Genomic DNA, 15,141 nt, shown 5'->3' with positions numbered 1-15,141 from the left:
AATGTATTTTTATTTTTTGTATGAATGTGTTTGTAAGGACATGTGATGCATAATATATGGCCATAGGTCCTTTCACAAAAAAATCGTCTAAAAGCCGAGACGAACCTAGAATAGAACAACCATGTCAGTTGATGCCAATGAAAGATGAGAAATCCTTCACAATATTAGGCTGGCGTTTGGGAGAGCTCTACTCCACCTATAAACTATGGGAGTTTGGAATAAATTGTTTGGGGCATAAGTAACTCTAGCTTCAGATATATGGAATGATAATTGGGCTCCTCCGAGCCCAAATTTGATGGTGAGAAGTAGGGCTGGACCAAAAGCTCATAACTCGCGAGCTTAATGAGCGCTCGATAGTTCGGCTCGTTAAGTTCGTAGTTCGCTTCTTAATGAACAGAGCCAATCATTGATTTTAACTCGTTAAGCTTAACGAGCTTAACGAGCGAGCTAACGAGTTTCACGAGTAGCTCGTTAAGCTCGTTAGTAACAACACAACACATATTTTCATTTTACGTGACAAACTTTTATAGCACCTTAGCCCATCTATTCAATCTAATCGACCTATGAGACAACAAACTACTGCATTTCTTTTTATAGTCATCATATTTCATCTTGAAAACCACACCTACACATTCATCCTGTATATCGTAAAACATTATAATCTGTTAACGAGCGCTCACGAGCTTAACGAGTTTCAAACGAGTCGAGCCGAGCAGGTTTTCTGCTCATTAATCTTAACGAGCTTAACGAGCCGAGCCTTAACGAGTACGAGCTTAACGAGCCGAGCTGCTCGTTAGTCCACCCCTAGTGAGAAGACCTCGAGGAGGTATAATGCTGCAAAAATGTTTCAGATCTCATTCATCCAATGACAAGCAATTTGGACGAGGATTTTTTTCGCTCTGTTTTTTGGCCGGTTGATGCCGAAGCTATACTATCTATTCACCTTGTCACAGATAGAGAAGATTCCGTTGCCTGGCACAATTCTAGGGATGGGTATTTCTCAGTCAAATCATCTTACTTTGGTGAATGGGAGCACAAATACATTACCCTTGCAACTACTTTGCATATTGTCGGAAGCATGGTAAATAAGATACGGTATGTACTATGAAAATCAAATGTTCCAATAAAAGTAAAGATCTTCGGACGACGAGCTCTTCATGGCATTGTTCCTTATTTGGGAATCTTGGCGAGTGGACATATTAAAACAAGTGGACAATGTCCTCTGTGCAAAGTGGGCTATGAAGATTTGATACACACGATCTGTCAATATAAAAGAGCAAGTCAAGTGTGAAAGGAACTGAAGGAAATATGCCCTAGAGGCAATAATAAAGTTGTTATTTATATTTTCTTATATCATGATAAATGTTTATCATTCATGCTAGAATTGTATTAACCGAAAACTTAGTACATGTGTGAATACATAGACAAACAAAGTGTCCCTAGTATGCCTCTACTTGACTAGCTCGTTAATCAAAGATGATTAAGTTTCCTAGCCATAGACATGTGTTGTCATTTGATGAACGAGATCACATCATTAGAGAATGATGTGATGGACAAGACCCATCCGTAAGCTTAGCACTATGATCGTTTAGTTTACTGCTATTGCTTTCTTCATGACTTATACATGTTCCTATGACTATGAGATTATGCAACTCCTGAATACCGGAGGAACACTTAGTGTGCTATCAAACGTCACAACGTAACTGGGTGATTATAAAGATGCTCTACAAGTGTCTCCGATGGTGTTTTTTTGAGTTGGCATAGATCGAGATTAGGATTTGTCACTCCGTGTTTCGGAGAGGTATCTCTGGGCCTTCTCGGTAATGCACATCACTATGAGCCTTGCAAGCAATGTGACTAATGAGTTAGTTACGGGATGATGCATTACGAAACGAGTAAAGAGACTTGCCGGTAACGAGATTGAACTAGGTATGATGATACCGACGATCGAATCTCGGGCAAGTAACATACCGATGACAAAGGGAACAACGTATATTGTTATGCAGTTTGAACGATAAAGATCTTCGTAGAATATATAGGAACCAATATGAGCATCCAGGTTCCGCTATTGGTTATTGACTGGAGATGTGTCTCGGTCATGTCTACATAGTTCTCGAACCCGTAGGGTCCGCACGCTTAACATTCAATGACGATTTGTATTATGAGTTATGTGATTTGATGTACCGAAGTTTGTTCGCAGTCCCAGATGAGATCACAGACATGACGAGGAGTCTCGAAATGGTCGAGACATAAAGATTGATATATTGGAAGGTTATGTTTGGATACCAGAATGGTTTCGGATAGGTTCGGGCATTTTTCGGAGTACCGGACGGTTACCGGAACCCCCCCGGGGGTTAATGGGCCTTCATGAGCCATAGTGGAAGAGAGGAGGCGAAGGCCAGGTGGAGGCGTGCACCCCCCCCCCCCAAGCCCAAGCCGTATTGGACTAGGGTTGGGGGGGCTTTCCTTCTTCTCCTCCCTCTCTTCCCCCTTCTCCTTCTTGGAATAGGAAAGGGGGGATCCTACTTGGACCGGGAGTCCAAGTAGGACTCCCCACCTTGGCGTGCCACACCTTGGCCGGCCTCCTCCTCCCCCCTCCTTTATATACATGGGAGGGGGCACCCCAGAGACACATCAAAGTTTCTCTTAGCCGTGTGCGGTGCCCTCCTCTACAGTTACTCACCTCGGTCATATCGTTGTAGTGCTTAGGCGAAGCCCTGCGCCGGTAAACTTCATCATCACCGTCGTCACGCCGTTGTGCTGACGGAACTCTCCCTTGGCCTCAACTGGATCAAGAGTTCGAGGGACGTCATTGAGCTGAACGTGTGCTGATCGCGAAGGTGCCGTACGTTCGGTACTTGGATCGATTGGATCGCGAAGACGTTCGACTACATCAACCGTGTTACTAAACGCTTCCGCTTTCGGTCTACGAGGGTACGTGGACACACTCTCCCCGCTCGTTTTTATGCTTTTCCTAGATAGATCTTGCATGATCGTAGGAATTTTTTTGAAATACTACGTTCCCCAACAGAAACTAGGCTTAAAGGATCGGGTGGATCAACCCCCTCTTTCTTGATCGCTTGGGATCGATGGTGCTAGATGAGATGATTGAAACAAACCAATACTCAGTCTTAGTTCCCGGAATACAAATATTTGATCTTGTTTTTACCGCAAGCTGGTTTTTGTGGTGGCAGCGGAGACAAGTAACACATGGAGAGCAAATACCATAAATCGGTAGATCGATGATGCCGATTTTTGCTCTAGCTCTGAACTTCACAAGGGCAGATAAAAATGCTAGTTTCTACCCGTCGTCCTCCTTAAGGGGTTTATGTAGTCAATGTGGATGCAGCCTTTAATCCCGATACAAAACAAGGTTTGCATGGATTGTTATTAGGGATACCACGGGTGGTTTTGTTGTTGTGAGAAGTTTCTAAATCGACAATGTAGTTGTTTTAATGGATGAAGGAATGGCAACTAGAGATGGATTATGGTTCGCTGAACATATAGGCCTAAATAGGATTATTATTCAGTCAGATAATGAGGTGGTAGTTCAAAATATGAATGAAGGAGGATTTTCTGCAACATCCAGCCCGTCAATTTTCCACCATTACAATCTAAGGGCGAGTAGTTTTGATGAAGTGAAGTTTGTGCACTCTCCAAGGGAAACCAATACGGTGGCGCATGAGGTAGCTAGGTCAGTGTCTTTACTTTCTGAAGCTTGTACCTGGGTCGATGAACCCCCTAATTTTCTCTTGCCCTGGCTCGTATCCGATGTATCTTTGATTCACAATAAATAAAATGCACCAGATGGCTTTCCCTAAAAAAACTCCAGCTTAAGATAGTGAGTAGGTTGATGTGAAAAGACCAAAATACATTAGATCTTGTTTTGATCTATCCAGGTCTATCCCCGTGTTAACTTCATTTTTTTTTCCAGTAACCATAAATTAACAAACCACTGCTTGACATGAGCACCTAATTATCTAGAAAACAATCAACATAATAATGGAGTAACAAACCGATTCATTTTATCCTTCTCAACAAACAAGATCCTTCTCAGCCAATAATTTGTTTGACACAGCAGATCTTTTTTTCTGGCGGGGGACACAACGGATCTGATGAGCTTGAAGTTGCAATTTGCTCCAAGTCGTTTGAAATGAACTACAATTTCAGAAGGAGAAGAAAACTTCTTCAAAATAGGTCATATCAGTTCCACACATGTGTGAGATAGGCATGCGTCTCAGAGAAATTTGCAGCCACAATCATCTGGTATGAGCTTGGACATCAAGAGAACTTGCACCCGCACTCAAACACAAATTATCATCACAGCTGAGGGGACAAACAGAGCAGTGCAAACTATCATCACACTTGAATCCGCAACTCAACCAGAGGAACAAGCACCGGTGGAAGGTGACCCCAGTAATTGTCGTCTAGCTTTCGTCCCTGTTTGAAAGAGACGAGTTAACAAAACATTTCCCCGCTGAGCACTTGTTCGGTTAATTCTCTCCCCAAGAGAATTGGAGGGGATTGGCGAGAATTAAGATGTATTTTGACTTACAAGGGTTTTAAATCCTCCTCAAAACCCCTTCAATCCCCACGGATCCACACTCAACCGAACAAGGCCTGATGAAGAGCCACACATTACTGGGTGGAACGGCTGGCTTTCTATGGTGTACAAAAATGTCAGATGTCATTGTACATAGTGAATGTCGTCAGGTACGTGGGACTGTGTACATTTTTTTGAGGTATACGTGGGACTATATACATGTGCTCCATCCACGCACAAACACGTACTATGACTAATGGGAGGTATATCGATATATCTTTTTCAGCAATTTACCTATAATGGTATAACTATCTATCTCAAATACAATTCACGCTTTTCAAAGTAGTAAATGCCACAATTCTACCAAAGGCTACACTGAATTTCTCTGCAGATTCATTCACATCCTCTCCTGTGGGAAACCAGGAGCGGACAGGTGACAATTCTTCTGCAGGTGCAGTAGCACATCCTTGGCTTCCACAACCGATGATTTCCTGTGCTTTGCAAGCCTGCACGCAAAATCAGCCGCTGTGTTAATGAAGTCGTCGGCAATCTCCAGGATCAAATCTTCCACCTCTGGATCAACCTCGCAGAGTGGATCCACCTGCGCCACCAAATCATGTATCTTTCTCTTCCCAAGAAGTTGGCTGCAATTTCCCCCTCCTTGATGCGGCGCATTTGCACCCGCCGCGGTTCCGCCTGAGGAAGGTGTAGCCGGCTGCGATCCTGCCATGTTTGCGGGCTTCCCTGCGGATGATGCTGGCATCCTTGGAGATGCTTGCTGTTGTTGCCGTTGCTGCTGGTTCAGATGTTGGGCATTAAGATGGGGAAGTCGCTGTAGCGCCTGCGCAATCTGCTGGCGATTCAATCCTCTCTGCTGAAGTTGTTGTATCAGTTGCATCATTTGTTCTTGCTGGCGTTGATGTGGAGAAACAGGCGAGGCCATTGCCGATTGCATCTGATGCGTTGGTAACATCTGCACCACAGGACCATTTTGTGATGATCCAGGTTGCTGCTGTGGCCTCATTTGTGCATGATAGGCAGAACGTTGCTGAGTTTGAGCACCATATGGGGTAGTAATTCCATTAGGCCTCATCTGGTTCATCAGGGAAGCACCCATGGACTGCGCTTGTGCAGTGGGAGTGTTGAATTGCACGCCTTGTACCACGCCCCTCTGCCCTGGCTGCGCCATCATCGTTGGCTGGAACTGGAGCCCGTACTGCGCCGCGGAGGCTGCGTTGCCCTGCCCTTGAAGCATCCTCGGCTGCCCCTGCCCAAACATGGCCGCGCGCAGCCCCGGCTGCTGGCGCAACTGCCCCCCGCCGCCCGGGAAGGTCATCTGCGTGGCATATGTCGTGCCGGCTGTCGCGTACCGTGGAGGCTGGCCGACGGCGGGGGCGAGGGGGGCCTGGCCCGAGCGGTGGATCGCACCGAATCCTCCGGCGCCTTCAGCCGCCTGCGCGCGAGAAGGCGCCTGCAGCTGCGGCGGGAGGTCCGTGGATCTGCCTCCCGTAACAGCCGACGCCGGGTTGACCTGCACGGAGGAAACGATGGGGGGCAGGGGGATTTGGGGGTTGGAGTTCGGCGGGATGGAATCAGAGGCGGCGAGCTGGTCGGGCTGCTGCGATGCGGGGGAGGCTAGGGATGGCGGATCAGCCATGGCGGGGCCGGTTGTAGGGTTCCGGCGGCGGCGATCGGAGACGACGCGGGGTGGACGGTCTGCGTGATTGCGATGGGTCGTGTTGATGTGTTCCTTTTGACCATCACGCAGAGACCGGTAGTCTCATAACCGCGAAACTTATTACCATGTTAAAAAAAACCGCTAAACATGAATCCTGACTGGCACGATATTGTCTTTTCCCCCTCCTTATATATGATTTGTTTTTTGAACACATTAACTCCTTATACTAGATGATGCCCCGTGCCTGGGAATTTGTAGCGCCGTGAAGAAGAATGATTTATGGAGTGAGAAAATAATGTAACCATTAAAGGAATATAAAATATGTGTTAATTTCAATCCTTAATGGAATGGAATAATGCAAACTGTAGAAAATTAGTACATTGTAGTCGATAAAGCATTGCTAATGTGTAGACTGGTAGAATGCTTATATATATTGCAAAATATCAATTTGAGATGTTTAAGTTCAGCGGGGTATCTCAAAAATACACATTTAGTTTGAGTGGTCTAAGATTTAGCCACCATATTAATTCAAGAGAGGAACAACAAATAAAAGTATTTAGAAAATGAGAGAGAGAGAGAGAGAGAACTTCTATAATGTTGGTATTAACCTTGGTGTGTAGCCCATGAGTCCTCATTCTCCAATTTCTTTGTGCTACTGTTTGCCTTAAAAATGCTGGCATTACCCTTGGTGTGTTGCCCATGAGTCCTCATTGTCCAATTTCTTGGTGCTACTGTTTGCCTTAAACGGTCATGGCGAAGCGGCCACAACACTTTGCTCCGTTGCTTCTACAACAAATATAATCTAAGTTTTTTGGGAAAACTTTGTTTTTGCCACTCTAGCTTTTGCCAATTTTTTACTTATGCCACTCTAGAATTTGACTTCCCACGTTTGCCACTCTTAGCTTTTGACAATATATCACTTTTGCCATTCCGTGGCAAAAGCAAAATTTTCAGAGTGGCAATTGTGATACATTGTCAAAAGCTAAGAGTGACAAATGTGAAATGAAAAATTATCATTTTTGCCATGGAATGGCAAAAGTGATGTATTGTCTAAAGCAAAGAGTGGCAAAAGTGAGATGTCAAATTCTAGAGTGGCATAAGCAAAATTGGCAAAAGCAAGAATGGCAAAAACAAAGTTTTCCCAAGTTTTTTGGGACGCCCGAGGGGGGGGGTACCTCAAAAATACCAGTTTAGTTTGAATGGTCTAAGATTTAGCTATCGTAATAATCCAAGAGAGAAAAGCATAAAAATAGAAAATGAGATAGGGAGAGAGAGACCTCTTATAATGTTGGTCATTCTCCAATTTCTTCGTGCTAATGTCGGGCTACTGTGATGCTGCGGCAGCCATGACACTTTGCTTGTGTTGCTTCTACATTAAACAAATTTCTGCTTCCATCCATTGCAAATGCTAATTCCCGGGCATGCTCCTGTACTAAAATTGCACCAGATTTACATCACACACATGCACCTCAACGTAGACCTCTCTGAGCTATAGCTCACCTTCTTCATCATGAATTCATGATAAGGTTCCATGACTCACACGGCGGCCATACCAATATCCCCACACTATTTCTCTTATCAGTCCAGGGTCTCTGGAAACGGAAGATGAAAGGCGAGGACGTAAAACTAATTAGTCCTTATATCCTGAAAATCCAGATGTGTAAAATTTCGTAGCAGACTATGTAAATTACATCACCACTGAAGCATAACTGATTGCATAGAGTAGTGTCTATGTGATCTAAGCTCAATGAATTGCACATAGTATTAGCCAGATAGGTACAAATTTAATATCCACCCTCATCTAAGGATGGCGAATTGGACGGATTGTTTGTTGGATTGGTCAAACCTAAACGATTTTACTTGCTGCTAAAGTTCCCTACTGTTTAGAGATAAAAAAAACTCTGATGTCTGATGAGGTAAATAACTTACACGTACCTCTGAAGTAGAAAAAGTTTTTTTTGGGGGGGGGAGTAGAAATTGATAGGAGACGGGCCTCGAAGAAGAAACACAGTCGGGAGTGAGAAGAAGCCAAAGGTGTTGGGACGGGACAAAATCCCCGCTGGGCTCTCCTTAGGCAAGGGTCGCTGCCCGCTGGTCCTTCTCTCGGCCGCCCGACTATGCACATCGAGGCCTCACCCAGTCGCCTGACCCTCCATGCCACACCTTCGGATTGCTGGCTGCCGAGGCTGACGCCGTCCGTCGCCCTGGAATCCGCGTGTTGAAACACTTCGATCCTTGCCCGTGACTACTGTCGTTTCCTTTCCTTTACAAAATTCAGTAATTTCTCGAGAGCATGGACGATGGGGAGATTACCTTACCTTGACCAGGACCATAGGACATAGGAGTAGAAAGGGAGTGACCTGGGGGAGCATGTGAGGGGGATCGGGGGGCTGTATGTAGATTACCACCAGGAGACGAATCGATGCTAGACAACTGAAAGAATTAGTGATTATGTGACTGGTGGGTTACAGAAGGCGGAAAACAAAACAATCCTTTGGCTTCAATGACTGTCTAGGAAAGAGAAACAGACTTGTACATTGGTAACGGTGAAGGAAATATGTCCTAGAGGCAATAATAAAGTTATTATTTATTTCCTTATTTCATGATAAATGTTTATTATTCATGCTAGAATTGTATTAACCGGAAACATAATACATGTGTGAATACATAGACAAACAGAGTGTCACTAGTATGCCTCTACTTGACTAGCTCGTTAATCAAAGATGGTTATGTTTCCTAACCATAGACATGAGTTGTCATTTGATAAACGGGATCACATCATTAGGAGAATGATGTGATTGACTTGACCCATTCCGTTAGCTTAGCACTTGATCATTTTAGTTTACTACTATTGCTTTCTTCATGACTTATACATGTTCCTATGACTATGAGATTATGCAACTCCCGATTACCGGAGGAACACTTTGTGTGCTACCAAACGTCACAACGTAACTGGGTGATTATAAAGGTGCTCTACAGGTGTCTCTGATGGTACTTGTTGAGTTGGCATAGATCGAGATTAGGATTTGTCACTCCGATTGTCGGAGAGGTATCTCTGGGCCCTCTCGGTAATGCACATCACTATAAGCCTTGCAAGCAATGCAACTAATGAGTTAGTTGCGGGATGATGCATTACAGAAATGAGTAAAGAGACTTGCTGGTAACGAGATTGAACTAGGTATTGAGATACCGACGATCGAATCTCGGGCAAGTAACATATCGATGACAAAGGGAACAACGTATGTTGTTACGCGGTTTGATCGATAAAGATCTTCGTAGAATATGTAGGAGCCAATAGGAACATCCAGGTTCCGCTATTGGTTATTGACCGGAGACGCGTCTCGGTCATGTCTACATAGTTCTCGAATCCGTAGGGTCCGCACGCTTAACGTTCGGTGACGATCGGTATTATGAGTTTATGTGATTTGATGTACCTAAGGTAGTTCGGAGTCTCGGATGAGATCGGCGACATGACGAGGAGTCTCGAAACGGTCAAGACATAAAGATCGATATATTGGACGACTATATTCGGACATCGGAAAGGTTCCGAGTGATTCAGGTATTTTTTGGAGTACCGGGGAGTTACGGGAATACGGGGAAGAAGTATTGGGCCTCATGGCCCAAGTGGTGGAAGAGAGGAGGCAGGGCGCGCGGCCCCCTAGCCCAAACCGAATTGGACTAGGGGGAGGCCCCCTTTCCTCCTTTCATCGCTCTCCTTCCTTCTCCCTCTCCTCCTTCCTTTCCCCCTTCTAGTAGGAGTAGGAAAGGGGAGTCCTACTCCTACTAGGAGGAGGACTCCTCCTCCCAGCGCGCCCTAGAAGGGCCGGCCGGCCTCCCCCTTGCTCCTTTATATACGGGGGAAGGGGGCACCCTAGGACACACAAGTTGATTGTTCCAAGCCGTGTGCGGTGCCCCCCTCCACCATAATCCACCTTGATCATATCATAGTGGTGCTTAGGTGAAGCCCTGCATTGGTAGCAACATCATCACCGTCATCACGTCGTCGTGCTGACGGAACTCTCCCGTGAAGCTCTGCTGGATCGGAGTTCGTGGGACGTCATCGAGCTGAACGTGTGCTGAACTCAGAGGTGCCATGCGTTCGGTACTTGGATCGGTCGGATCGTGAAGACGTTCGACTACATCAACCGCGTTCTCATAACGCTTCCGCTTACGGTCTACGAGGGTACATGGACGATACTCTTCCCTCTCGTTGCTATGCATCACCATGATCTTGCGTGTGCGTAGGAATTTTTTTGAAATTACTACGTTCCCCAACAGTGGCATCCGAGCTAGGTTTATGCGTAGATGTTATATGCACGAGTAGAACACAAGTGAGTTGTGGGCGATACAAGTCATACTGCTTACCAGCATGTCATACTTTGGTTCGGCGGTATTGTTGGATGAAGCGGCCCGGACCGACATTACGCGTACGCTTACGCGAGACTGGTTCTACCGACGTGCTTCGCACACAGGTGGCTGGCGGGTGTCAGTTTCTCCAACTTTAGTTGAACCGAGTGTGACTATGCCCGGTCCTTGTTGAAGGTTGAAACAGCACAAACTTGACGAAATATCGTTGTGGTTTTGATGCGTAGGTAAGAACGGTTCTTGCTCAGCCCGTAGCAGCCACGTAAAACTTGCAACAACAAAGTAGAGGACGTCTAACTTGTTTTTGCAGGGCATGTTGTGATGTGATATGGTCAAGACATGATGCTAAATTTTATTGTATGAGATGATCATGTTTTGTAACACAGTTATCGGCAACTGGTAGGAGCCATATGGTTGTCGCTTTATTGTATGAAATTCAATCGCCATGTAATTGCTTTACTTTATCACTAAGCGGTGGCGATAGTCGTGGAGGCAATAGTTGGCGTGACGACAACGATGCTTCGATGGAGATCAAGGTGTCAAGCCGGTGACGATGGTGATCATAACGGTGCTTTGGAGATGGAGATCACATGCACAAGATGATGATGGCCATATCATATCACTTATACATGTGATGTTTATCCTTTATGCATCTTATTCTGCTTGATTGACGGTAGCATTATAAGATGATCCCTCACTAAATTTCAAGGTACAAGTGTTCTCCATGAGTATGCGCCGTTGCCAAAGTTCGTCGTGCCGAGACACCACGTGAAGATCGGGTGTGATAAGCTCTAAATTCACATACAACGGGTGCAAGCCAGTTTTGCACACGCAGAAAAACTCGGGTTAAACTTGACGAGCCTAGCATATGCAGATATGGCCTCGGAACACTGAGACCGAAAGGTCGAGCGTGAATCATATAGTAGATATGATCAACATAGTGATGTTCACCATTGAAAACTACTCCATTTCACGTGATGATCGGTCATGGTTTAGTTAATATGGATCACGTGATCACTTAGATGATTAGAGGGATGTCTATCTAAGTGGGAGTTCTTAAATATGATTAATTGAACTTTAATTTATCATGAACTTAGTACCTGATAGTATTTTGCTTGTCTATGTTGTAGATAGATGGCCCGTGCTGTTGTTCCGTTAAATTTTAATGCGTCCCTTGAGAAAGCAAAGTTGAAAGATGATGGTAGCAATTACACGAACTGGGTCCATACCTTGAGGATTATCCTCATTGCTGCACAGAAGAACTACGTCCTGGAAGCACCTCTAGGTGCCAAACCCGCTGCAGGAGCAATGCCAGATGTTATGAACGTCTGGCAGAGCAAAGCTGATGACTACTCGATAGTTCAGTGTGCCATGCTTTACGACTTAGAACCGGGACTTCAACGATGTTTTGAACGTCATGGAGCATATGAGATGTTCCAGGAGTTGAAGTTAATATTTCAAGCAAATGCCCGGATTGAGAGATATGAAGTCTCCAATAAGTTCTACAGATGCAAGATGGAGGAGAATAGTTCTGTCAGTGAACATATACTCAGAATGTCTGGGTACCATAACCACTTGACTCAACTGGGGGTTTATCTTCCTGTTGATAGTGTCATTGACAGAGTTCTTCAATCACTGCCACCAAGCTACAAGAGCTTCGTAATGAACTATAATATGCAAGGGATGGATAAGACGATTCCCGAGCTCTTCGCAATGCTAAAAGCTGCGGAGGTAGAAATCAAGAAGGAGCATCAGGTGTTGATGGTCAACAAGACCACCGGTTTCAAGAAAAATGGTGAAGGGAATAATAAAGGGAACTTTAAGAAGAACGACAAACAAGTTGCTGCTCAAGAGAAGCAACCCAAGTCTGGACCTAAGCCTGAGACTGAGTGCTTCTACTGCAAAGGGACTGGTCACTGGAAGCGGAACTACCCCAAGTATTTGGCGGATAAGAAGGATGTCAAGGTGAACAAAGGTATATGTGATATACATGTTATTGATGTGTACCTTACTAAAGCTCGCAGTAGCACCTGGGTATTTGATACTGGTTCTGTTGCTAATATTTGCAACTCGAAACAGGGACTACGGATTAAGCGAAGATTGGCTAAGGACGAGGTGACGATGCGCGTGGGAAGTGGTTCCAAAGTCTATGTGATCGCCGTCGGCACGCTACCTCTACATCTACCTTCGGGATTAGTTTTAGACCTGAATAATTGTTATTTGGTGCCAACGTTGAGCATGAACATTATATCTGGATCTTGTTTGATGCGAGATAGTTATTTATTTAAATCAGAGAATAATGGTTGTTCTATTTATATGAGTAATATCTTTTATGGTCATGCACCCTTGAAGAGTGGCCTATTTTTAATGAATCTCGACAGTAGTGATACACATATTCATAATGTTGAAGTCAAAAGATGCAGAGTTGATAATGATAGTGCAACTTATTTTGTGGCACTGTCGTTTAGGTCATATTGGTGTAAAGCGCATGAAGAAACTCCATTCTAATGGACTTTTGGAATCACTTGATTATGAATAACTTGGTACTTGCGAACCATGCCTCATGGGCAAGATGACTAAAACGCCGTTCTCTGGAACTATGGAGCGAGCAACAGATTTGTTGGAAATCATACATACTGATATATGTGGTCCGGTGAATATTGAGGCTTGCGGCGGGTATCGTTATTTTCTCACCTTCACGGATGATTTGAGCAGATATGGGTATATCTACTTAATGAAACATAAGTCTGAAACATTTGAAAAGTTCAAAGAATTTCAGAGTGAAGTGGAAAATCATCGTAACAAGAAAATAAAGTTTCTACGATCTGATCGTGGAGGAGAATATTTGAGTTACAAGTTTGGTCTTCATTTGAAACAATGCGGAATAGTTTCGCAACTCACGCCACCCGGAACACCACAGCGTAATGGTGTGTCCGAATGTCGTAATCGTACTTTACTAGATATGGTGCGATCTATGATGTCTCTTACTGAGTTACCGCTATCGTTTTGGGGTTATGCTTTAGAGACAGCTGCATTCACGTTAAATAGGGCACTATCTAAATCCATTGAGACGACGTCGGTTTGGCAAGAAACCAAAGTTGTCGTTTCTTAAAGTTTGGGGCTGCGATGCTTATGTGAAAAAGCTTCAACCTGATAAGCTCGAACCCAAATCGGAGAAATGTGTCTTCATGGGATACCCAAAGGAGACTGTTGGGTACACCTTCTATCATAGATCCGAAGGCAAGACATTTGTTGCTAAGAATGGATCCTTTCTAGAGAGGGAGTTTCTCTCGAAAGAAGTGAGTGGGAGGAAAGTAGAACTTGATGAGGTAACTGTACCTGCTCCCTTATTGGAAAGTAGTCCATCACAGAAACCGGTTCCTGTGACACCTACACCAATTAGTGAGGAAGCCAATGATGATGATCATGAAACTTCAGATCAAGTTACTACCGAACCTCGTAGGTCAACCAGAGTAAGATCCGCACCAGAGTGGTACGGTAATCCTGTTCTGGAGGTCATGTTACTTGACCATGACGAACCTACAAACTATGAGGAAGCGATGATGAGCCTAGATTCCACAAAAAGGCTTGAGGCCATGAAATCTGAGATGGGATCCATGTATGAGAACAAAGTGTGGGCTTTGGTTGACTTGCCCAATGATCGGCAAGCCATCGAGAATAAATGGATCTTCAAGAAGAAGACTGTCACCGACGGAAACGTTACTATCTACAAAGCTCGACTTGTTGCGAAAGGTTTTTGACAAGTTCAAGGAGTTGACTACGATGAGACCTTCTCACCCGTAGTGATGCTTAAGTCCGTCCGAATCATGTTAGCAATTGCCACATTTTATGATTATGAAATTTGGCAAATGGATGTAAAGACTGCATTCCTGAATGGATTTCTGGAAGAAGTGTTGTATATGATGCAACCTAAAGGTTTTATCAATCCAAAGGTTGCTAACAAAGTGTGCAAGCTCCAGCGATCCATTTATGGACTGGTGCAAGCCTCTCGGAGTTGGAATAAACATTTTGATAGTGTGATCAAAGCATATGGTTTTATACAGACTTTTGGAGAAGCCTGTATTTACAAGAAAGTGAGTGGGAGCTCTGTAGCATTTCTAATATTATATGTGAATGACATATTGTTGATTGGAAATGATATAGAATTTCTGGATAGCATAAAAGGATACTTGAATAAGAGTTTTTCAATGAAAGACCTCGGTGAAGCTGCTTATATATTGGGCATCAAGATCTATAGAGATAGATCAAGACGCTTAATTGGACTTTCACAAAGCACATACCTTGATAAAGTTTTGAAGAAGTTCAAAATGGATCAAGCTAAGAAAGGTTCGTGCCTGTGTTACAAGGTGTGAAGTTGAGTAATACTCAATGCTCGTCCACTGCAGAAGATAGAGAGAAAATGAAAAGTGTTCCCTATGCTTCAGCCATAGGCTCTATCATGTATGCAATACTGTGTACCAGACCTGATGTGTGCCTTGCTATTAGTTTAGCAGGGAGGTACCAAAGTAATCTAGGAGTGGACCACTGGACAGCG

At 44.3% G+C, this 15,141-nt stretch overlaps 1 protein-coding gene across 1 annotated transcript; it reads right to left on the bottom strand.

Moving 5' to 3' along the window:
- Positions 1–4,791: 4,791 nt before the first annotated feature.
- LOC125517396 (uncharacterized) lies at positions 4,792–6,314 on the bottom strand. Its single transcript, XM_048682590.2, has one exon. It carries the CDS (start codon positions 6,198–6,200, stop codon positions 4,941–4,943), a length of 1,260 nt encoding a protein of 419 aa, XP_048538547.2. The 5' UTR covers positions 6,201–6,314; the 3' UTR covers positions 4,792–4,940.
- Between the last annotated feature and the right edge of the window lie 8,827 nt (positions 6,315–15,141).

This window comes from Triticum urartu, chromosome 6A (genome assembly GCF_056163025.1).
Source record: "Triticum urartu cultivar PI428250 chromosome 6A, HENAU_Tu73, whole genome shotgun sequence".
NCBI classification, from domain to species: Eukaryota; Viridiplantae; Streptophyta; class Magnoliopsida; order Poales; family Poaceae; genus Triticum; species Triticum urartu.
Note: the sequence above shows the minus strand (reverse complement) of the source record. Positions and strands in the feature narration are given on the sequence as shown.